Source organism: Branchiostoma lanceolatum, chromosome 1 (genome assembly GCF_035083965.1).
Source record: "Branchiostoma lanceolatum isolate klBraLanc5 chromosome 1, klBraLanc5.hap2, whole genome shotgun sequence".
Taxonomy (NCBI): Eukaryota; Metazoa; Chordata; class Leptocardii; order Amphioxiformes; family Branchiostomatidae; genus Branchiostoma; species Branchiostoma lanceolatum.
The window spans coordinates 2609417-2635000 of record NC_089722.1 but is presented as its reverse complement, the minus strand read 5'-3'; the positions used below and the strand labels follow the sequence as shown (position 1 = coordinate 2635000).

Here is a 25584-nt window from a genome sequence, read left to right as displayed (position 1 = left end):
ACGCAGGCCTGTAACCGGTCTCCCCCTCGGAACTGCCAGTGGCAAAACTGGGGACCTTGGAGCGCCTGCACTGCTACCTGTGGGAACTCTGGACTACGAACTAGGACAAGGTAAAATTGCCCAAGATCAAACCTTTGTGTTAATTCGAAAAGAACAATGCATCAAAAGCTGTTGTTTGGACAATTACTTACGTGATAGATAACTGATGTTGCAGCACCTAAAAGGAGACACTAGGAGCTATTTTCTTAAGTTTCTATAGTCGCTTCAGTGTTGCACTGATTTGTAAATGTGTTTTTTCTTGTCAGATTCGTCGTAAGATCCTCATAAGTTCGCACACTCAGATCTAATTTTGTGATAGTTGCGCATCCGTCGTACAGAATTCAGCTGTTGCTTTTTACCCAAATCTCTAACCCGGTATCCAAACATATTTTAGCTCCTGAATCTCTTCTGCTATGTGTGGAGAAGACAGAAGAGACCCGGGAACTATAATACGTTTGGGTACCAGGCTACAAAAAAGTTGTCTTCCATAGTTTGGACAGTTTGTTCTCTACAGCAGCCTGCTTAGACAACCTACGACATCAGAACCGGCGTAAGTGATTTCGACTTGAAAAACAGACACATTCGAGGATTGGGTGTTGGATGAACATTGCCAACTGAATGAAAATATATCACATTCATATAAAAATTACACAGGGGAAAGGCTGTGGAAGCATTCTGTGGCGGCGTCCGGTGCAGCGGTAACAGCTACGATCAGGAGGCCTGTAACCGGTTCCCGCAGCGGAACTGCCAGTGGGGCTCGTGGGGCTCCTGGAACTCCTGCTCAGCAACCTGCGGAAACAGCGGAACTCAGACTCGGACAAGGTGAACTCTCGCCTGAACTAGATAGCATCTCCTGGCCACATGTCATAGGCTAATCTATTATTGGCTTATTGGTAAAAAGACTTCCGCGAATCTTCCTGGAGTCACATAACGTACACATTACATTGGAACACATACACATAACAATACAAAATATATACATATTTGCATACAACAATTTCAATTTCCTTCAGTTCTGTAAGGATATGTTTGTGTCCGTCTTCAGTCTGTCTTTGATGAGTATATTGAATGAGGATAGCACAGATGATCTGATGTGATGTGGAAGAGTATTGTACGATTTTGTGCACCGGTACAGAAAAGACTTTGTTGCAGATGTTGGTTTTGGTTTGGGCAGTTTGAAATCATTCCATATCTTACCACTTGTAAGCTGTATTCATATCATTGCCATGGTATTCAGATAGCGCCAATCACTAGTGCTACCAATGACATTTTCGGAATATCGGACCTTCAAAAATTGCACTTACAGCTTGAAACTGTTGCTGCCAGCGATTAAGTCATTGAAACATTGCTTGGCGATGACGTCACGATGAGCACGGCCCCCAGTTTGGAACCTCGACCTGGGTTCATTAAAAATGTACTTTTGACAAACTGCAAAAGCAACGATTGTGATGACTTTTGATATTGTAAGTATTGTCGATTGTTAAGCACTATTCACTTATCTTAATTACGTTTTTCCACAAGCTGCGTTGCAGTAAATTAACTTTTACACTGTTTTAAAAAATGTTTTAGGAGCTACGCCGTAACAGCTTACTGCGGCGGCGCTTTGTGCAGCGGAAGTAACAGAGACACGCAGGCTTGTAACAGGAGCCCGCCTCGGAACTGCCGCTGGACTGACTGGGGTTCCTGGGGCACCTGCACAGCACCCTGTGGAAACACTGGGACCAGGGCAAGAACGAGGTAAACATGTCAATCGAAGATCGTATTGCTCCGTTGAATGTTGACATTTTTTTGGGAATCTCTTAGTTTAGCCATTGTTGTGCATTTCTCGCTAATTCTGTCTATGCGATTTCCTGCCTATGAACCTTTTGGCCAAACCAACCTTCCCATCCTGTGGGAACATCTATAGACCTGGATCAATCCAACTTTCCTATCCTGAAAGGATTTGATTACACTATCTTCCGTCTCACATCCTGCCATACTCTAATATTCAAATAACTTCGGACACACACCGAGACTATACCTCCGTTTGCACATAGGTGACGATCCATAGGACCTTGCTAGGAAAGATAAAGTGAATAAATCCCCTGTTTGAATTAAAGTTGATTCAACAGGTGACCTACATACATGACATGTTATTCATAATCTAAAATAGGAGCATCGCTGAAGCAGCATTTTGCGGTGGTACCGGATGCAGTGGAGGCAGCAGCGAGACGGGTTCTTGCAACAGGCACTGCCCGCACGGGGCTCCGGCGGGACCCCGCTGTAACTGTGCGGGGACGGGGTACACCGGGACATGCTGCGACAATGGTAGGTTTGCACACATCAGACTGTTGAATAGACATTTAAGACACATTGGCTGAACATTATCTCGTGTATTCTTTTTCTTGCTGACATATATTTTTAACTATGACACAGATATAACAGGATATACTAACCAAGTGTATAGAGGGAAAGCAAGACAACTGATCATTACTTCCGAGCTCAAGCTCAAAGTTGACTCCGAACCGGAACCGGCATTGCTGTATTGAGAATATGAAGCAGATATGATTTCCAGTCACCAATGGTTGCAAAATTAAACAACTAGTGTTGATTGATTAACCGCGTATTGTTGATACTGAGCAACTATAAATAGCGTTGTTCAGCCAACCAACCTACTCTTGCTGTTTTGACATGTTCTTGCATCTATTTTACTGCGACATGTTTTAGACATAGATGAGTGCACCTCAGGCACCGACCATTGCCACCAGCACGCCACCTGCACCAACACGGTCGGGAGTTACCGGTGTGAGTGTGACAGTGGGTACACAGGCGACGGTCGTACTTGTACAGGTAAACTTTTATAACAGATCTTATCGTTTCTAAAGCAAGAACATTTGTTAAGAAGAGCACTGAGCGGTGAATAGTACAAAACATCATTGGTATCCCATACATGTGCATATTAGAGTAAAAAACACACCGTGTGTCCTAAACCGAACATTTTTTTAAGTACATGGTTAAAGAATAACTTTATTGCATGACAATTGTACATGGTACAAAGTATGGCAAGACTTCTTAAACATAATACAAAATAGAAGTATAGAATAAAATGGAGGTAATGTTTTATGCAAGACGTGGAGGAAGATAAAAAAGAATAGATGCAGCAGCAGGACGTTTCGACGACTGCAGATGCAGAAACCAGTGGATGATGATGAGTTAATGTTTTGCAGCACTCTGTTGGGCTTCCACCACCTGTCCGCATGGAGGGATCTGCAGCAGCCCAGACCACTGCAGCCGCTGTGACAGTGGCTACGAGTCTCCGGACTGTGGAAGTAAGTTTCTTTGTTTGAACCTTTGTTTATTCACAAGAAGATGAAATCGGTCTGTAGAACACTTTTCATTGAGGTCATGGGGAGGAGGTAAGGGTCAGATGTAGTAAGGAAATACAGATTACATGATCAAACGTCTTATGAATCTATAAACATATATAGTGGTATCTTTAAACATAAATTGGTATCACTAAAACACACAACACAGTGATAAACTGTATGTGCTCTGAGTCCGTTCATTCGGCTTATTTCTGTTATTGAGTCTCATAAAAGAAGCCAGAGTTCGGCTGTGTCTGGCAGTAGACTGTCCTTGGCATTGTGTCACTTATATAGCTGGTACATCCTGTTCATAGCATAATGTTAACATTTATGCCTGTATACCATAACACTACTTTGTGACTCGTAAAACCTTTATGCTATAAAACCACTCTATTTTAGGAACTTTGTTGTTGTTGGTAATACCGAAACGCATATCTTTACGAATGTCCTCGATGTTGACTTCCATCCCTCAGACATAGATGAGTGTGCCGCTGACGCTAACTGCCATGTTCACGCGAGTTGCAGCGACACAGATGGCAGTTTCACCTGTACATGTAGCGATGGGTACAGTGGAAGTGGTCTGCACTGTGGTAAGCAAACGTTTCTTGCTAACAGTCACAAATGTACTTTTACTTCAATTTCCGCGAAATCCAAGATGAGTTCTTCCTTCTGCAAACGAGTTGTACTTAGTGCTCTTACTGATTTGATGGGCAGTTACACAAACGAATGTAATTTCCCCTTTGGCATTGAAATGCATCATATGTATTTTCTTTCCCGTCTGTTTTGAATAGAGCGAAACGCGCCCAGCCTTGTATCCTGCCCTGCTACCACACGGATAACGGTGAACTCCCCGGATGGAGGCATCCTGACCTGGACCAACCCAGAGTTCCGTTTCCAACCATCTAATGAGCTGGCCAATCACGAGTGTTCTGCCAACAAGGGCGACGCCGCTCCCATCGGAACCCACAACATCCAGTGCTGGGCGGAAGGCTTTGCTGACGAAAATACCTGTGACTTTGATGTAATTATAAAAGGTGCATACTCGTCTAACTTTTCTGCATCTGTATATCCTGCATAACCGCCCTTTGACGTAACACACCAGATTCGCAGACACGCGGCATGTAGCAGTTGGTTATATTACACTTAGCGGCCGTTGTCTTGTAGCTACCTGCTCTGTTCCTTAAGAGCCAAGATGCAGGTAGACTAAATGGCGAAGAAGAGAGGCTCAAACGATTTTCGATAGTACAAAAAGTTGACAGGGCGCATGTTTTTTCTCCCCTGCAGCTCCTGTATGCGTCATCCCACCGCGTCCCCTAAATGGTGCCGTTACGTGCGGAGTAGCTGATGGATATCAGAAATTCTGCAGCGTTAGCTGTCAGAACACGTAAGCTTTAATGTTATTTCTAATTAGATTTCTGTCATTTTACAGCACCTTCTTACCATTGTACCTTTCTATTCAAAATTAAGTCTCCATTATGAATATGATGTTATTGCAACTCTAGGTACGAATTTGCAGAAAGGCCAGCGGACGCCTATCGATGTGACTGGAACGCTACATGGCATCCATCTGAGGATCTACCATGGCCAGACTGCTCTCGTAAGGTCATATTGATTTGAACTTCGAAACTACTCATTTTGATTGAGCTTATAGCACATCTCTGCAAGTTGGTGTTTCATATTGCCCGATAGAGTGACAATCCCGGTACTTTCTAATTGATTTTGTTGCCTCTTTACCGAAAGGTGCGTATCGTCCTGGCCGAGTTCGGCAAAAGAACGAGCTTTACTACTACACAGGCTCGTGTGCCTTTAACGAAGAAGACATCAAACGGGATTTCCTACGTCTCTACGCGACGTTGGGTGACTGCAGTGCTGGTATCAGCTGTGGGGTAGCCGACATAGAGGTGTCCTGTGAACAGTCAAGGAAACGTCGGAACACTCCAACGGAAGAGGAACTGATGAGGGAACACAATGTAGACATCGTGGTCAAACGTTCTACACAACAGTCTACCGTAAAAATAACGTTTGTCACAGAGGCAGAGACACTCGCAGATGAACCCACGGCCAGTGATCAGTCAGAACTCGTCGGCGCGCTAGACAACATCTACTTCGAGCTTCGCGCCAGGGTGGCAGCGAGGACCTTCAACCTCGACATTGGAGGGGAGTCCGTAGAAGCAGCGAACTATGTCGGACTCCTGCCAACCTTTGACTTAGACTGTCAGGAAGGACAGATTGAAAAGGTGGAAGCATTTGGCGCGGTTTGCAGTGAGTACAATCTTGAATCAGTCATTAATATATTATTTTCCAACTTCTATATGCATGTTTTGGTATACGTATTTGACAAGACATCAGTTTTCCCTTCGCTGCTATCCCTTATTACTTTTGTAAAGAATTTTGTGTTCTTGGTAGCGCTTGTATCGGTGTAACGGTGTTTGTGATTGACCAAAATAAGCAAAGAAGCTATGACTAAATTGCAAAAGCATTTTTTGCGTGTGGTTAGGTCTTGATTAAGCAAAGAAACAATTACATTCTGGGCCCCATGGTGATTTGCCTTCATACTGCAGAAGAACTTCCAGTTTTGTATCAATTCGAGTATTGCCACGAATTTATTAAGATATGGCCCTTGTTAGAAAATTACTTAGTAATACTTGTTTGTTGGAAACAATGAATATTTTTCGTCTCCTATGATTTTTCTTTACAGTCAACAGAAGGTCCGATTTCGTATCGACCTGAGTGTTGCCACAAAATAAGGCCCTGGTTGTAAAATTGCTCAGTAATACTTGCTTGTTGGAAACAATCAATATTTTTCGTCTTCTATGACTTTTCTTTACAGTCAACTGTCCTGTCGGAACCCATGTGGAAGACAACACCTGTGTGAGGTGCCCTCCAGGCTGGTACCAGGACGAGGAAGCACAGACAGAATGCAAGGCGTGTCCTCACGAAGGGAGCTCTATAGAGGGGTGTGGCGAAGGTAAACTTTGGTTTGGAAGTCAGTATAGCATTAGGGTTTAAAGCTAAATGTCACCATGTAGTCGCAACAATCTTATTGAAAAGCAAGTAATTCATAATATCGATAACTTTTTAACAGTTATGTACAATGTATTATCTTTAGAGCCTGACCACTGCCACTTCAACCCATGTCTGAATGGGGGCACGTGTCATGACCTCGTGGGTGGCTACAACTGCACATGTCCAGATTCTTTCACGGGGACCAACTGTGAGCAAGGTACATAGAAATGTTTATCCAGTTACAGAAGACGGTCTAGATATCCTCAATGTGGCTACATGTCTGGTAATGTACATATATTCTGTAGACGGCATAGATATATCTTGCCTTCACCAGGCCCTCTTACTGGATCGTAGAATTTGGCAGACAAAGGGATTATTAGCCAGTAGAGTCAGTCCACGGTGAAGATCACATTTCGCCTGAGCCTAGCGCCTGCAAATGAAACCCTGGCAGATATCCTTCATATAGCCGACGTAGTTAGTCTGGTCGAGACTAGGATATATCTCAGAATTTTGGTCAGAGGTGATGACCAATGCCTTAACTACCTCAGATGTGGATGATGTCGTAATGAAAAGATTCCATGTTCCTTTTCGAGACGTCGACGAATGTGACCAAGGGATAGACACATGTCCTGATGACGCTACATGCGCCAACACACCGGGGGGTTACAACTGTACGTGTGGACAAGGGTACACTGGAGATGGACACTCTTGCAATGGTAGATCTGCTTCATTTTTCATTAAGTTTATTTGCTCGCTTTTGGAGAACCACCTTTAAAAATGTGAGAGTCTCTACCTGTTTGTAAACATGTCACCTACTGGCGCTGTTCAACGTGCTCTGGGGGGATACCCCAAGCAGAATTCATTAACATTTAACTCAATAAAATTTCCAATAGACGGAAAAAGGTTACTCAAATCAACGTCGGATGCAAAAACTAAAGTCACTTAAATGGAAATTTGATATGTACTCTCAAACATTCTCACAACTATTATTTTAGTAGCCTTTTGTTGTCAAAGATCTCTGTGTTCTTAACGCTGGCATGAAATCAAAAGGGGAGAACAAATAGATGACAAAATATATATCCAAAATATTTAATGTTAAACCGTGATACAATCTTATTCCCTAGACGATGACGAGTGTTACCTACAGATCGACAACTGTGACGAACATTCCACCTGTGCCAACACACCTGGGACCTACACCTGTTCTTGTATGCAGGGGTACACTGGCGATGGACACATTTGCACTGGTATTGGTCATTTCTCATACTCTGATTAAATGAACCTTCGAATATTCGAAAACAATTAATAATAAAAGAGTTCGGCGTCGTGGAGATAAAAGACTAGTGAAAAGTATGTTTAAAGCAAGCAATGAAACCTTCAAACATGTTACGGTGATCAGAAGCTAGTCCCCAAATCCTCATATGCTGGGCTTGAATATTGATGACAATAAGAATTCTTTTAACAGATAAAGACGAGTGTAGCCTACAAACCGACAACTGTGACGTACATGCCACCTGTACCAACACACCTGGGACATATACCTGTGCTTGTATCCAAGGGTACACTGGCGATGGACACACTTGCACTGGTATGAATCTTAACTTCTACGTTTATCTAATGGCATCGATGAAATTCGAAAATTTTGCTTTCAAAATAGGCATGGACGTATCTTGAGACACGCATTTAAGTCAGTATAGATTGCCGTTTTAACAGACGATAGCAGAGTGTGTCCGACATATATCGTGTCATACTAACACAAATTACGTGTTTTAGATGCACTGTTGACCAATTATTCTTTCTGCATCAACAGACAAGGACGAGTGTGCCCTGGGAGAAGACAACTGTGACGAATATGCCACCTGTACCAACACACCTGGAACCTACACCTGTGCTTGTATCCAGGGGTACACTGGCGATGGACGGACTTGTACTGGTATGGGTCATTTCTCCTACTCTGATCAAATGAACCTTCGAATATTCGAAAAAAGTTGTGATAAAAGATTTTAGCGTCGTGGTGATAAAATACTAGTAAAAAGTATATTTAAAGGAAGCAATGAAAGCTTCAAACATGTTACGGTGGTCAGGAACTCGTCCCAAAATCTCAACTTGTTGGGCTTGAATATTGATGACAATAAGAATTATTTTAACAGATAAAGACGAGTGTAGCCTTCAGATGGACAACTGTGACGTACATGCCACCTGTGCCAACACACCTGGGACCTACACCTGTGCTTGTATCCAGGGGTACACTGGCGATGGACGGACTTGCACTGGTGTGGATCATTCCCCCTTCTGTTATTTAATAACATTCATGAAATTCGGAAACTTTGCTTTCAAAATATGCAAGGACGTATAGATTGCCGTTTTAACAGACGATAGCAAGTGTGTCCGACATATATCGTGTCATACTTACACAGATTGCGTGTTTAGATGCACTGTTGAACAATGATTCTTTTTGCATCAACAGACAAAGACGAGTGTGTCCGGGGAGAAGACAACTGTGACGTACATGCCACCTGTACCAACACACCTGGAACCTACACCTGTGCTTGTATCCAGGGATACTCTGGCGATGGACGGACTTGCACTGGTATGGATCTCTCTGTTTACGTTTATCTAATGGCATCGATGGAATTCGAAAATTTTGCATTCAAATAGGCATGGACGTATCTTGAGACACGCATTTAAGTCAGCGTAGATTGTCGTTTTAACAGATGATAGCAGAGTGTGTCCGACTTATATCGTGTCATACTAACACAAATTACGTGTTTTAGATGCACTGTTGACCAATTATTCTTTCTGCATCAACAGACAAGGACGAGTGTGCCCGGGGAGAAGACACCTGTGACGTACATGCCACCTGTACCAACACACCTGGAACCTACACCTGTGGTTGTGACGAGGGGTACACTGGGAACGGATTCACCTGCATCGGTATGGTCGTATCGTTGCCTCTAGCTTTATAATGACTAGCCAGTATCTTGAATGTAAAATTCAAACAGCATTCCTTGTGAAACACAATCAAGAGAAGTTTTTACCAATATAGTTACGTGGAGTCATACAACAGAAAGTATGCGTTTTAGATGCAATGTACAACAAGGCTTCTTTCTCCATCAACAGACACAGATGAGTGTGCCCTAGGACAAGACAACTGCGTTGTACATGCCGCCTGTGCCAACACACCTGGAAGCTACACCTGTGTTTGCGCTGAGGGGTACACTGGGAATGGATTAATCTGCATAGGTATGGTCCTACCATTACCAATCTAACTACATAGTGTTACATAGTATTTCAAAATTTTAAGACCCCTCCTTTAAATATGTGATAAGATTTTAACAACATATGCACTGTAAAGCAATGGCTCTTTCACCATCAACAGACAAGAACGAATGTACCCAAGGACAACACAACTGTGATGAGCATGCCACCTGCACAAACACACCAGGGAGCTACTCTTGCGTTTGCAAAAAGGGGTACACTGGCGACGGGCACACTTGTACAGGTACCGGGTCATATCATCGCCAATGTAGATTATACATTTTATAGCTGACATTTTGAAAACTGCCAAAGGAAATAAAAGCGAAATAATATTCAATCTAAATGAGACCTCTTAGGCTTTTAAATTCACTCAGTTTTCCATAAGTCATGTTGTTCTTAGATTGTTTACGCATTTGTTATGCAGTGAGCTGCCCTACAGGCTTTGAACTCTGGACTGGCGACTGCTACTACTACTCGTCCCGAAGGAAGAATTTTCGTGGCGCAGAAAGTGACTGTGACGCCCGCGGTGCTAGGCTTGTGGTCGTTCCCAACTCCGCAACCCACCAGTATCTAGTCACGAAGGCCAAAGCGAACGGGAATAGTGGGTAAGTATGGCAAAAGACAATGGCCATTTACTTTTGCAATTTAAAGTTAATGACCTGATCCGATGTGTTTACGATGGCATGACGCCTGGCCGGTGACCTATCACCAAAGAATACATCATCGGGTGAGCGAAGCGTTATGGCTGCATAGCCAATAGGAAAGAAGATAACATGTTGGTATCAACAGGCCTACCAAACAAAAGCATACTAATCGTGTAGCTAAATATGACATACTTCCTACAACAATATAAATGACATAACGCCTATCACCACCAGCATAATACGGAAATATCAAATGCAATCGCTAAGCTGTTTTATCTACCTTTATGGCCTTTGTTAAATGATAATAACTTTATTGCACAACAATTGCACAAGGTACAAAGTATGGCATTCACCGGTACATAAATAACATTCTATTAGGCTAATTAGTCTATCTTATAAGATATGGTGTAATAGTATCGGATGACAATGGGATTTTACAATCATTGGAGAAGTTTCTAACGTCTAGACATTCTTTTATATACTTCCCAATGTATACCGTGCATGGGTTGTCACATAAAAAAAAGAAGTTTTACATCAAAAACTATTTTTTTCGACCACACAGGAACATCTGGATCGGACTTAGTGACATTATTCGAGAGGGGTCGTTCATCTGGAGCAACGGTGTGCCCCTCGGGTCGTTCCATCCCTGGATCGGCCGTAACAACGCTCGCGCCGACTGTGTGCAGATGAAGAGGTCGAGGAGTGGCTACCGATGGAGGGTCAGGGTTTGTCGGGCCAAGTTCAACTACTTCTGCCAGAAAGGTAACGAACCAATTCCGTTCAAGGAATGATTAGGTCGAAACTGTCAGTCACTTTTTGACGTATGGCGTTACATATATAACGTTGAGTATGTAAAGAATGCCCGAAAGTCAACCGACAAACAAGTCAGTGTACAAATATAATATGTGTTGTTTTTCTGTAGTATTGTTCGAAACAAATAACAACATGTCAAATGTTTCCCTGCGATTGCCCTTTGAAAAAGATTATTGCAATCTCATCGTTCTATAGAAGTAATAATAATAATGATAATTTAACAGTTGTTTGTGGCGAATGTGCTAGATGTTGGCACATCGGCAATCAAATGTGTAGTGCGTTCTGGCACACATCTTGACAGATTGACCAAAGTAAGGCTACTTTTCATTGCAACCAATAAGGCATTTTGCACCCAATATCTAAAGTGAACTCAAAACTGTTCGTATGATATATCGAGTCTATGATATTGACATCATTATTTTGATGTTGACTACCAAGTTATTCATAATGTGTATAGTGAGATTTAATGATGTTATTGTTTGTCCGCAGCTGGCTAATCCCGCCCTTCCATTGATACAAGCACCAAGAGGGAGAGCGCTAAAGGGAGAAACACACGCACACAAACACACACACATACACACACACACAAACACACAATCACACATACACACACGCTCTCGCGCGCCCACAAACACACATACTTTACACGCGTGCACACACACACAAACACACACACACAAAAGCACATACAAAATCACACAAAGACATATAAACACAATCACAATCATACACACACACATAGATACATACACTAACAAAGTCACACACGCACGCACACACACACACACACACACACATACACGCACATACAATAACACAATTGCACAAACACAAATACACACACGAACAGAGAGTGGGTAGATGGAGTTATGGAAAACGAAGAGAGAAAGAGAAAGGGTAGACAACGACTGAAAGTCTGCCTTTAGGATGCAGTAGTAGAAAATGCTTAGTACTTCTATCATGAAAGTTATCAATAACATAGTATATTTGTCACTAGATCAGTATATTGGTGTCACCTTGCCTTTTATGGTAACAGTAGAAATAACACCATTCTTCTAAGTCAATATATAGATTTCTATCTGATAAAATGTATTACAACGAGTGTTACCCTAAGTCATTTTGCTTTGAAAACCATGTATTGAACTTTGATTTCGGAGGCTTTAGATAATTTCTAGTGCCTATCTTTGATTAATGTGCGTAGATTCATCTCCTGTTAGCGTTACATATTTTCATTCCGCCTAGATGAACACTTGTATGATCTCTGTGAGATCCAACTTTCGTGGTTGTCAGTAGTAGTTATTGTAGTCATTTCTACCATGGCTATGGCTTATATTACGCACTAAGTATATGTATCATCATTAATGCCCGCAACGGCTCTGACAAACTAGCTATAATCCATCCATCAGGAGGCGCAGACCCAGAGATTCGGGATTAACAGAGTTATAGTTGATACTAGCCTGACGAATCGCGCTCCTAGTGGCCAGCCGGCCTGTAACCACCATCCCCCTTGGGCTGGGGGTCAGTAACCTCCGGCCGAGAGCTTGTGTAAATACAGGCTATAGTTGATACTTGCTTGAAGTACATGATTTATCAAGGCATAGCAAATCATAATATATTTCCTCTCAGTCTAAGTATTTTTGGTGACGCCTTGTCTTTTATGCTAGTAATAGCTAATAGTACCAATGCCATTCTTATTAATCAATATCTATTGTTTATTCAATTTTTAACATATGTATCTGGTGTGATATTTAGTCATTTTTGCTTTGAATACCATGTATTTTAAAATGGATATTTGGTGATCTCTAGTAGCTATTTACATTACATTTGATTTGTTTGCGTAGATTCATCTCATGTAAGCATTACATATTTTTATGCATCATAGATGGATATTTGTATAATCTCTGTGAGATCCAACTTTCGTGGTTATCAGTAGTAGCTATTGTAGTCATTTCTACCATGGCTCTGCCTTATATTACGCAATACGTGCATATGCACACAACTGCCTTGGCAAACCTATACTCCATTTTGGGTGATACTCGTTCCCGGTCAACTTATCAACGAGTCACGTCGTTCACTGGCTGTAGGAAGTGACATGATTGGCTAGTTTGTGTGTTCCTCTGGCGCTAGCTAATATCTGATTGGCTGAAAGCTGGACAGCGCAGACGGCCCTAGAAGGACAAATTGTAAACCTGTTTGCCAGGGCGGATTGCATATATATAGCGTTATACAAGCTACGTCATGGTAGAAATGGTAATTGTTTCGGTGATTATCAATACCTGGTGGTGTGTCGAATTGAATATAACTGAATAGATCAGCTAGTGAAGTGTAATAATTAAAAGGCAGGTGCTGAGTTACGACATAGGCAACCTATGTTTGGTGCAGCACTTGTTTTCAGGCTAGTTCTTCCAAAGTCACTCTTTCATTCCTGCTCGGTGCAAATTGAATAAAAGGATTTAGTCCAAATATGGTGGCTTATGTGATGATTTTAGGTTTTAGGATTGACATACTGTCATTCTTATCAGCCTTATTGACAGAATACCACCACCCCCCTCCTCTCCTTAGAAGACTAATTTCCTCGCATTATGGACAATTTTCCCTACTGATGTTACATCTCAAAACGACCCTCTATCATATTCATATTTATATTCACAGTGGTTATCCATATTTCGATATTCACTTTTTAAAAAAAGAGAATGACATAAGGGTCATAGTTCACAGAACGACATACCATACTTATGTATACATTCATTGTTTATTAGAACTATTTGAATATTCATTTTTTTTACGAAAGGACAATGACCTGCCACACATGGGTCATAGTTCACTATAGCTAGCTGGGAGATCAACATTTGTTTTAGAGTGTATGTTTTCATCATAAACAAGATGAGCAGGAACGTCTCATTATATATAACGTGGGGTTGGTATGACTTTACGTCCACCAATGCAACCCTAAACAAATCATGATGATAAAGTTTACACGTTGCTTGATATTTATCGGGTAAAACATTCTTAAAAACGGAGTATGTTTTCTTTCCACTTTCTTTTTCGTACGTGTTTTGCACTTTTTGTCTTATTGTAAAAATGATAACGGGATTATTTTTCCCTGTTGCTATATAATGAGACAAACCAACGCGCCAAAGTAAACCCGGCAAAAGCCTGAGACCACAGGCTCTCATTTTCCCATGTGTAGCACGGGTGTGCGTTCTGTACACTTTGTCGGGGCTTGATCTATAATGCTAGACGTATCTACAACGATGTCGTTTTGGGGCAACATGTTCCCAGCGTTCTGGAGCCTACAGGTGATGTTACTAGCCGTTCTGTGTGTCATCGCTACACTTGTACTGTGTGGACGGCCGAGAAACCTGCCACCAGGACCGAGAGGACTGCCGATTCTCGGTAATGTTTTGAGTAGGATGAAGGTGAGTATTGAGTTCCTGTGCAGTACAGAATTCCCTCATCTACTAACAGTTTTAGGAAGACACGGAAACTACCAGATTCAGAGTGTTTTTGGATATAGCTGATATAAGACTCTGATGGCCCCCTAATGATGAATGATGACCTTTATTGTACACACACTGGGTTACGAACAGGTTCCAACAAGAGAAATGTATACAGATAAATCTTACTACACGAATTATAATCTACAGGAATTCGACTTCTCCTCGCTGCTTCGTAATGGTAAGAGCAGATATGGTTCATAATCAATAATTTGTATTTACTTATTTATTTATTAATCTTTAGGGTGGTCCCTTCAGTAAACATTGTAACTAATTTCCAAGGAAGCCCTTACATTACCTGACAAATCATTACAAATCAGGATACAAAAGGATAACTTAAAATAAACTTAATGAGTAATCAATTCACAAGCATATGGCATGTATAATTAGAGAGCCCCACGCCAGCAAGCTTTGGCAAGTGCGACACATGGCTAGCAAAAGGGTCAGTTGTGGGTGGGTTGTGGAGTGGGCGTGTGGCTGGATCTCTTCGCTGTGTGTGTTTGTTTTTACAGGTTTGGGCAGCAAAACCTTTGTTGGATCCATTGGCATATGTGGTGGCCGCCATCTTGAATTGTGACGTCACAGGTCACCATAGTACATTTTATTGGGAGGGGTGTTTTTTGGGGTCGCTAGCGTTCTCTCTATTTTCAAGAAATCAGTACACAACTATCACACATTCAACTCAAATAAAAAGAAAAACTCAATACCAAATATTTATAAAAAGGTCCCGTAATCGCTAAACTAACATAGCAAACCTGATGTATATGTAGCACAAATACTCAACTCTAGTTTTATATAGATCTATATTTAGTATTCATTCACAAGCCTACATTATTCTTTCTGGTGTCCGTCTACATAAACACAATATTATATTAATTTCAAAACCAAATACAAGAACAAAACTTCCACAATTGATAAATAGTAGATTATACAAAATCAAACATGATAAACTTAAATGGAAGCGCGAGAGGTCAGAGGTCAACTAAAATAACAGAAGCATGGTTTGGATATTGTGTGCAAAAACAGAAGTAATAGCGATTGACAAGATGTTGATAACTGCGCATACAGAAGAAGTGTAGTAATCATAAAAACAAAACAGAGTGTGAGCTTGCAGGCTCGATATAATATGGCGTTTGACCTCTGACCTTCAGTTGAATAACCTTTGTGATTTTGAGTTGTTTGATTTATCACTCCTATGTTTGATCATTCCTGTTGTAAGTTATATTGTTGTTAATTGACTGCTCATTCAGTTTATGAGTTATCCTTTTGTATTCTGATTTGTTATGATTTGTCATGTAATGTAAGGGCTTCCTTGGAAATCAGTTACATAGCTTACTGAAGGGACCACCCTAGAGATTGATCAATTGATAAATAAAAACATGTGGGCAAAGGTAGTGATTCTACCGGTGGAGATCCCGACTGGAGTCGTTGTCGACATCATCCGAAAGCTACGAATGTGTAAGGGGCGTGTCCCATTTACAAATCCTAGATTTCCAGTCAACCAAATTAATCTAGCATATATCGAAGTTGAAAATCAGGAATAGCCCATTCTGTCGATAGAGATCCTTATAGGAGCATTTATCATGTCGCATGATATCAGTGGCTTGTCTTAACCCTAAAACCACCGTATGGGGTCAAAACTGACCCCAGGCGTATATCAACATGTGCCATTTTGACATTTCGAGTCGAAAACAAAATTCCCTCTATGAGTTTGTTTGTTTATATGTCTTATAACTTCTCACAAGTTTTTACCGAGATTGGCTCATTGTTGATTAAGTTATTATGGAAAGTTTACGCATGGTCCAGTGGGGTCAAAATTGACCCCAGCAAAATCTGCACTCATATTCCCTATTGTTTGAAACTTGTCATCTTGTAACATGTATGATAAGGGTTATTATGATCATAGTTACAAAATCTAATTTTGTAGAAACGTTTAACATACAATTATTTTACTGAACGTAAAGATTAATGACGTTACGACGTATTATGACGTCATTTATGTGATTTTATTGACGAAGAGCAACAAATTGGGTATTTCCATATAACTCAAAGGTACACGATAAAACTTAAATAGAAATTCTGTATGATAAATCCTGATGTATCCAAAGACGTTATCTGTAGATGGCAACAGGAACGACGTCAAAATGACGTCATAAAAATAATATTCATATAAGTTTTCACCGGCAAAATCCGCCATCTTGGTTCCGCCATTTTGAATTATTTTAAATGCGTTTTTTCATCATATAACCTAATGACACAATAAACATGGACCAAAACGTTTGTATTAAGATTGTTTCTGTTTGAATAAACATGGTAATGATGAGATTTGAGGTTAAAATAGCCGGTTATAGCTAATCTAATTATATCGTCCGCCATCTTAGATTTTGACCCATGACGTAATGAAATATGCATAAATTATGAATATTAAATCATAAAAGTGATAGTGAATAACATTGGTTGGTGTTGATATAAGAAAATAAGTGCAGTTGAAAAAGAAAGCCCTAGAATTACATTGTAAAATCCAAAATTAGCGACTTTTTCCAAATATGGCGCTCAGAAACCGGTTGCCATAGCAACATGAAAACACTGATTAGTTATTTCATTAAATTCAAATTGTTGCCAACAAAATTTTAGCAAAGGTGACCAAGTTTGGTGGTTCTAGCGTAAGACATTCAGATGCTATATGACATCAAGTGTTGGCGCAGGCCTCAAAAGAGCCCGCTTGTCTGAATAGCGTTGGTTGCAAAAGACGATGTTCCTATTTTTATATAAATTATGATAATAAGCAGAAATTATTCACACCTAATCATGTCAAACTGTCCCTTATAGATTACTCAAACTATGCATATACACAAACCACAAAAATAGTCACCAATAAAGCTGTATTTGTAGAAAACATTATGGGGTCAGTTTTGACCCCATACGGTAAGATTAGTCGTAAAAAAGCTACGGTGGTTTGAGGGTTAAAGGCACCCAGAGCATTTTATGACGCTTGAAAACTTGAAATATTTTAGTTGCTGTAATCTTTAGAAGATTGACATTTAATGCCACTGTTTACCACATTTGCGTGCGGATTTTTTTATCAAAAGTGCTCAAAAGCGGCACAGAAATAAGATACATGGTGATCTTTCAGTTTCACGCGCCTAGTGTAAATAGACCGATACCATAGCCCCGCCCACCTCCGTCAAAACGTAGAAATGCAAAATTAAAACATAAAAATGCAAATATTTGACGGACATGCAGTCACTCTCTCATCCCATCACCGCTAATTGTGATGGGCAGTCAGGATCAGCCTATCAGGGCTTGGATTTTCTATCATTTCTCACCACACAACGACATCGTATCTTTGCTCCTTTAATGTCGATATGTAATGGTATAGTGTCATTGAGAATTAATATTTGTAGGAATGACTAGACATTTGAGTTTTTTATTCAAGTTTCAAGCCTCATAAAATGCTCTGGGTGCCTTTAAGGTGTTGGAGTTAAAGATAATGGAAAAAACAAACTCCAACACATTTCTAGTATTCCAGTGGGTGTCTCTGTCAAAAAAGACGTCAATCGGGGTCTCTTCCAGCAGAACTGGCGATTCTACCAAATTGGAGTCTCTTGTTACTTCTCTGGCTAAGCCCCTCTCTCACTGGACCCACGGGACGCTGGCGGCGTCGGTGCGTCCCAAACTGGATTTGTGTTACCCTTGATTTTATAATGGGAATATCAGTGATAACGTATACGTATGATCAAAAAGACAACAAAACACACAAAGCTTAGAAAGATTCATTTTTTGTGGATGAAAAAATTCGTTGAGTGCTTTGTCAATTCGATCGGCCGCCAGCGTGACGCGGTTCCAATGAAAGGGGGGCTTTAAGCTGTAAATGCAGAAATGTTCGCGAAGGTTTTAAGTCCGTGGTTTTCGCCTTTTCACCGCGAACTTACAACCACCGCGAACAATTTTGTCCAAAGCTGTAGCAGTATATGACTCTAACGCTGCCGCAAACTTAAAACCACCGCGGACACTTATTTCCTCTTAGCGAGAAATATAAACCTCGCAAACTTAAATGCAGTTATAGTAGTAAGATTTACAATACTAAAGATCAGGCCAGGTAACTTTTGAGTAATGTTTGTTTTTGGTGTCTTGATTTGTTTTCAAAGATTGTGACAGTTGAAATATTCATCTAAATGCAACAGACAAATTCATATTCTTATTACGCCTGGATAATCCTTGTATAAGAAACATTGTCTGTTCATATATTTACAAATGTACAAAAAAGCGAGAAGAAGTCTACTCTACTGGACTAGCTTAGTTTAATAACATGTTTGTCTACTCTATATGTTTACCGCTTGTGTTGTTGTATTTATGTCCTTGTATGTTCCGTGTGTTAAGTTAGACGACCTGTACCTAGCCCCTTGGGGCATGAATGCACAATGAAGGTCTTTCATTCATTCATTCATTCATTCATTCATTCATTCATTCATTCATTCATTCATTCATTCATTCATTCATTCATTCATTCATTCATTATTCATTTCATACATTTATTCAATAGTAAGTGTTAATTGTTTAAAGAAAAGACGTTAAAGCTCAACAAATATGCTGAGGTTTTTTCTTGAAAATAACAGTTGTTGTGTTCTCAATAGGATCCGTGGTCCTATGCCAAATGGTCAAAGAAGTACGGTGACGTGTTCACGGTGTATTTTGGGCCCAAGCGGATAATAGTATTGCACGGTTACTCCGTCATCCGCGAGGCACTGGTTAAGAAGTCAAAGGATTTTTCAAGCCGCCCTCTGAATCAAGCTTTCCTTAGTCCGGATGGAAAGACGCTAGGTAAGAAGAATATCATATACTTTAAAGTAAGACGTTCACAGTTTCCAGCTACTCTATCATTATTCTTCAAACCGAGGTTCGTCTAAAAATTTTTCCGTTTCTGTCATCGTTTAGATGGTTTTCAAATGTGCCATTGTGCCTGATTTGCCCTTCCAGATAACGTTTAGAAAATAGTTATCCATTGATAGAGTATTTGAGTATCCATCAAAAAGGATTCTCCATTACTACGGTATTTATATACTATTGTATACAATCTGTGTTCGCCCTTTTATATATCCGTAAATAATTTCATCAGATTGGCGAATGACTGAATAGAATATAAATACCGAATATCGACGTTTTTTTTTATTCACAACCAAGTATTTCACAAGAACCTACGTTTTGATGAGTGTCTGTCATCTTCATCAGTGAAAAACTGACTGGTTTGTTGGCAATTTTTACTGCATTGTTAACAGCAACACCTAGCTTCAGTGCACTGTGAACCAGTCAGTATTGCCCTGATAAAGATGACAGACACGTATCGAAACATCGTCTCTTGTAGAATACTTGGTTGTGAATAGAATAACTTTGATATTTGGTATTTACATACTGTTGTATACAATCTGTGTTCATCCGCGAATAGTTTCATCAGGTTGGTAAGTCACTGAATAAAAAGACTCTTTTTACACAACCAAGAGATTTATTCAACCGACGTTTCGGTGACCATCTGTCACCTTCTTCAAGGCAATTCTGACTGGTTCACATAGCAATGCAGCACAGGTGTTGCTGCTTATACATATTAATGAGATGCAAACGCAAAATATTTACATATGTACCATAACAGGGGATGACATCACTATGCGTTTGCATCTCTTTGATATGTATAAGCAGCAACACCTGTGCTGCATTGCTATGTGAACCAGTCAGAATTGCCTTGAAGAAGGTGACAGATGGTCACCGAAACGTCGGTTGAATAAAACTCTTGGTTGTGCAAAAAGAGTCTTTTCATTCACAATCTGTGTTCACCTTTAGGAATAGTCGAAGAGCCTTACGGCCCTAAGTGGAAGGAACAGCGTAAGTTCGCCGTGATGAGTTTACGCGACTTCGGCCTCGGGAAGAGAAGCATGGAGGGGAAGATTCTCGAAGAGGCGCGAGCCCTTGGAGACGAGATCTGTAAAAAAGATGGTCGCGCCTTTTCCATCTCTCAGATGATGCAAAGTGCAGTTTCAAACGTCATCTGTTCAATTGTGTTCGGTCGTCGTTATGAATATGACGACACGACATTCAAAGATTTACTCGAATCAATTGATCGAGTTTTCTCTGGAAAAGTTGTAGAATTTTTGGCACAATTGCTCCCTCCGGTTAGAGTCATACCTAGCGTCCGTCGAAGCTACCAAGAACGAGTGCAGCACCAGACTAAGCTACTGAACCACATCAAGGACAGAATCAGGGAGCATGAGAAAACTTTCGACCCCAATGACATCCGAGATTTTATCGACGCATTTCTCCTGGAATCAAAAAAAACGACAGGGAGACGAAACTTCCATATTTACTGATCAGGAACATGCCACGGTAAGACGTCATTCAGAGGTGAATTTTTTGTGCTATTACTATACAGGATTATGAAATGCAAATGAAAAGATTTTTATTTACGCAATGCATTGTTAAATAAATAATTGTGGTCAGCTTTTTCGGAACAAAAACAAAGTTTGTTGCAAATATTAACATCCCCGAGGGCTAATTGTAAGTACAAGCTAACATGAATATTTCTAGACAATTTCAAATTAAAGTAAGTGTTCATATGAGCATATTTACGTATTAACACCAACAGATAGGAAGTGGCCAGCCCTACCTCTTACCCATTGAAAATACTGATTAGTGTTAATAATAATCCCTAATGGTAATTACTTAAATACAGTGACTGTTCTTTCTGAAAAAAGTTTTAACTGTAAAAATTGGACTTACCCAAATTTTTGACTGTACAACACCAATACGCCAAATTATGTGTTGGAAATTACAGTTAAAGCTTGTTTCAGAATGATTTCTACCAACACAGATAAACTTTCAAACTAAGTGACTGTATTTTTAGATCGTCTATCAACTGTTTCTGGCCGGTACTGACAAGACATCTACCACCCTCCGCTGGGCCCTGCTCTACATGATCCTCCATCCGGACATCCAGGAGAAAGTACAGCAGGAGATAGACAGCGTGCTGGGACCCAACCAGGAGCCTTCCATGGAACATCGTAGTCAGGTGAGAAATATTGATGCCACGCATACAGCGTAAACAATGAACACATGCTGCCGCCTTCTTTTGCTCCTCATAAATAATATATCAGAATATCATGGTTAAAACGATAACGTTGTCATATTGGCCAATTAACTAGGACATTGCTGCCAACATGTACACGAAAACAATAGGTTGCATTTCAAGAAGTTTGGGAAGAAAGCACAGACTGACAAAATAAATATGATGTTATCCAAAGAGCAGCATTTATATTACCTGGTGCAATTGATGCCACTTGACATGTATGACGTTGAAATATTCAATATATTAAATCCGTTCAATCTTTTTTTCAGAATGTGGACAATCATCCATATTGGAATTCTTAATAGACAAACTTTCGAGTTGAAAAGATTCTTCCTGCAGTGGCATACGGCTGTATAATTGTAACTATGAGTTTATAATGGTTTGTAGACGTTTAGTTTTGTATTAGGTAAAAGGAGTTTGGTGTATTGTACCATGATGATATTGAATATGTTCAAAATATAGATGCCGTACACCGAGGCCACCCTGACGGAAGTGAACAGGCTGGCCGCTGTTACACCACTGACCGTTCAACACGCCACGAGCAGCGACACCACACTCAGGGGATACAACATCCCGAAGGTGAGGCAGGAGTCACTCAAGACGATACACATTTTCATCTCCATGATTACTTGTAAATCATTGTACCTTGAAAAAAACTTGAAAATGCACAAAATAGCTCTGTTTGATTATACTGGTATAGTTTTTTGGTGTGTCTGTTTGTGTTTCCGGACTATTATATAGTCAGCCTAACTCATTTGGTAATATTTGGTATATGGGTGGATATTGGGAAGACAAAAGTCAAGGTCGATTTTGGGCCTCCTGGTACACGACCTTAGTACTGCAGCAGACATTCAATTTTTTTGTATCTTTTGACCTTGTTTACATAGCAGTGTAAAATGTAGGTTAGTAACAATTTGCTAAAAGCCCCTTCACACAAAAACGAAGTCCTCAGTCATGACGAAATGCATTTACATTGACCATGGTTGGTTTGTATTTATAGGCCTGTACAGGTTATGTTGTTAAAATTAAAGAATATCTTGACAATTCATAGATGAATCTGGTGACGATGATGATAGTGCCACAGTTCTAGCCTTAAAGAGAAGTGTGTACTTTGATCTATCAGCTTAGTATGTATTTAATTGAAGATATGGTCTTAAGAAAGTAAAGAAACATTGAAAAGTATTGAATTGGAGGAGAATTCCACATTGATTATGTCAACATAACATTGTAATAACTCTAACTATTACTATATTGTGTGTGTTTGTTTGCCTCCGTCTTATTTATCTCCATGAAAAATGGAGATATTATTTTTGGTGTGTGTGTGTGTGTGTGTGTGTGTGTGTGTGTGTGTGTGTTTGTGTTTCCGGACTATTGTAGTCAGCATAACTCAAGAACCTCTGGATGGATTACGATGATATTTGGTATATGGGTAGGTGTTGTGAAGCCAAAATTAAAGGTCGATTGTGGGCCCCCTGGTATGTGACCTTGGTACTGCAGCAGAACTTCCGTTTTTGTATCTTTTGACCTGGACGTGCTGTGGTCTTGATTTTTGGGTGGCAGATAGCTTGTTCTATTTGTGCAAACTAATAAACAAACAAACAAACAAACAAACAAACATTATTTCAGGGCACGGCGGTGGAAATAGTCCTCCTCTCCGTGCACCACGACCCCCAGCTGTGGCCGGAGCCGTACAAGTTTGACCCCACTCGCTTCATCAACGACGCCGGCAGATATGTGAAGAGAGAGGAGGTAATTCCTTTCTCCATCGGTAAGTTATATTTTTTCTTGCAACATCCTTTGTTTCACTTAAATGCCATGTAAACACAATGCCCATGCCTTCGTTTCTGAAGACAGAATTCCTTTTTCTTAAAGATCCTCGACACATTATGCCGTCTTTATCAACATATCAAATATCACCAAAATATGATTTATTTGCAGTAACGGCATTAAAAAAGGAAACGGGTAAGATTAATGGAAACAGTATGTTGAGCATAAACGTTGTGGATAATGACGAAAAGAAAATGTCAAGTCAACTCAAGTCAAAGCCTGTATTTTACTTCTAGGTGCTTGTTCGGCCACATGGCCGCTTTTCAACATAACAAGGTCGAAGTGAAGTGAAGAGGAGGGGCATGAGTCACGGATAAAGAATACAAAAATAAACTTAATGTAAGATTGACGAAATCGATATTAACACAATCATAGATAATACATCAAAATGAATAATCAAATTAATAAATGTATTTCCCAGGTCGTCGTGGCTGTCTCGGTGAGCAGCTGGCCAGGATGGAGATCTTCCTGATCTTCACATCTCTGTTGCAGCGCTTCACATTCAAACTGCCAGGGGGCGCCCCTAAGCCATCAGAGGAAGGGATACCCGGACCTCTGCATCAGCCTGTGCCATTTATGCTTGTAGCAGAGCCAAGAAAGTAAAGCATAGAGTGGCAAAGAGAATGATTTTGGAAATGGTCAGACGTTTCAAGTAGCTGACACTGGTGACACTGACGAAAAGTACTGGATTTTAATTGCAACGTCTGGCCGTTTCCAAAATCATATCCAGTTGCTTGGGTAACTAATATATGACGTATCTTATTACCTTGATGTCTAACCTTCATCAACGTACAAAGCCAAGAGTATTTTGCGCATACAGTCATACTGGTTAGGCCATGTTAAGTTGACTACAAGCATGGCTGACATCCGCGCGCGCATCGATTTTCATCGCCCTACCCAAGTAACCAAGGATATTATATTAGATATGTAATTCCCTTCCGTAAACGGACTGAAATTCGTGTAGTTAAGATGTGAGATTATAACAGTTTCAGAGAATTGACATATGTGTGTCATACTATTTACATTAACGTAATCTGTATTTATTCCTAGAAGAGAGTTGAGATATGTGTGTTATGCTATTTACATTAACATAATCTGTATTTATTCCTAGAAGAGAATTGAAATATGTGTGTCATACAGTTTACATTAACATAATCTGTATCTATTCCTAGAAGAGAGTTGAGATATGTGTGTTATATGTACATTAACATAATCTGTATTTATTCCTAGAAGAGAGTTGAGAGCTTGAAAGAGCTATTACCTTCGACCAGTAGGTTACATAGGATTTCGGTCTTTCTCCGTGGTTTGGGATGTAAATGACATAACGTCTAAGGAACAATGTACCGCCTAAAGTTATATACAAATGGTTTATTCAGGAATTAACACATACAGAAATTAAAACAGCATTGCTCTCGATGTTATCTTTTTTAAAAGTAAAATTAAAGTACAAAAGAGCACTCAACAATCGGAAAATATATACGAAAGACCAAATGTACAACCAACAGTAGCATATCTAACAGATTACTCCTAACAAATTGGTGTTCAGTAGTTGGTATGGAATAGCACTACGTTTGTATCTGTCTGATCTCGTGAAAGGGATGGTAAGCTGTACCCAACTGCCACAAAATCCATAATGTATTGTATCTATAAAACACAATTTTTTCTTATTAGACAATGTAGCTTTTGGAGTCTTACATACAGTGCAGTTATAACTACCATGCATCGATAGTAAATACTTCATCCCCCCCCCCCTAAGCTTGTTTAAAGTTACAGGTCGCATGGTACTCATCGTATACGTGCACAGGGACTCAAGGAAACGTCACATAATGTAGTACGCATACATTCATTGCATGTATAGGACCCTTGATTTAAATCCTACTTTACACATGATCCACAAGCTTTATTGGGTAATTTTCGAACTCTCTAAGTTAGTCTGTATGTGTGTGTGTGTGTGTGTGTGTGTTTGCGCATGTGTGTGTGTGTACGTGAATGTGCGCACGTGTGTGTGTGTGTGAGTGAGAGAGTGTGTGTGTGTGTGTGCGTGT

At 40.2% G+C, this 25584-nt stretch overlaps 2 protein-coding genes across 2 annotated transcripts in view; both read left to right on the top strand.

Moving 5' to 3' along the window:
• Positions 1 to 11703, top strand: part of LOC136429512 (fibrillin-2-like) — an 18155-nt gene extending 6452 nt beyond the window's left edge. Inside the window, exons 4-28 of the mRNA XM_066419347.1 lie at positions 1 to 110; positions 694 to 861; positions 1609 to 1776; positions 2192 to 2346; positions 2746 to 2868; positions 3246 to 3347; positions 3857 to 3973; positions 4175 to 4417; positions 4668 to 4767; positions 4886 to 4980; positions 5124 to 5645; positions 6214 to 6351; positions 6493 to 6606; positions 6983 to 7105; positions 7514 to 7636; positions 7855 to 7977; positions 8200 to 8322; positions 8540 to 8662; positions 8857 to 8979; positions 9201 to 9323; positions 9510 to 9632; positions 9769 to 9891; positions 10072 to 10252; positions 10854 to 11053; positions 11594 to 11703. The exon at positions 1 to 110 is cut by the window's left edge and continues 58 nt beyond it. Of these exons, the coding sequence (XP_066275444.1) occupies positions 1 to 110; positions 694 to 861; positions 1609 to 1776; positions 2192 to 2346; positions 2746 to 2868; positions 3246 to 3347; positions 3857 to 3973; positions 4175 to 4417; positions 4668 to 4767; positions 4886 to 4980; positions 5124 to 5645; positions 6214 to 6351; positions 6493 to 6606; positions 6983 to 7105; positions 7514 to 7636; positions 7855 to 7977; positions 8200 to 8322; positions 8540 to 8662; positions 8857 to 8979; positions 9201 to 9323; positions 9510 to 9632; positions 9769 to 9891; positions 10072 to 10252; positions 10854 to 11053; positions 11594 to 11601 (3651 nt within the window). The 3' untranslated portion in view covers positions 11602 to 11703. The remainder of the gene's footprint in view (positions 111 to 693; positions 862 to 1608; positions 1777 to 2191; positions 2347 to 2745; positions 2869 to 3245; positions 3348 to 3856; positions 3974 to 4174; positions 4418 to 4667; positions 4768 to 4885; positions 4981 to 5123; positions 5646 to 6213; positions 6352 to 6492; positions 6607 to 6982; positions 7106 to 7513; positions 7637 to 7854; positions 7978 to 8199; positions 8323 to 8539; positions 8663 to 8856; positions 8980 to 9200; positions 9324 to 9509; positions 9633 to 9768; positions 9892 to 10071; positions 10253 to 10853; positions 11054 to 11593) is intronic.
• Positions 11704 to 14358: 2655 nt separating this feature from the next.
• LOC136425269 (cytochrome P450 2D28-like) lies at positions 14359 to 25388 on the top strand. Its single transcript, XM_066414101.1, has 7 exons — positions 14359 to 14523; positions 19236 to 19448; positions 20400 to 20714; positions 21491 to 21655; positions 22175 to 22291; positions 23339 to 23480; positions 23961 to 25388. Exons 1-7 carry the CDS (start codon positions 14359 to 14361, stop codon positions 24140 to 24142), a joined length of 1299 nt encoding a protein of 432 aa, XP_066270198.1. The 3' UTR covers positions 24143 to 25388.
• Positions 25389 to 25584: the final 196 nt, after the last annotated feature.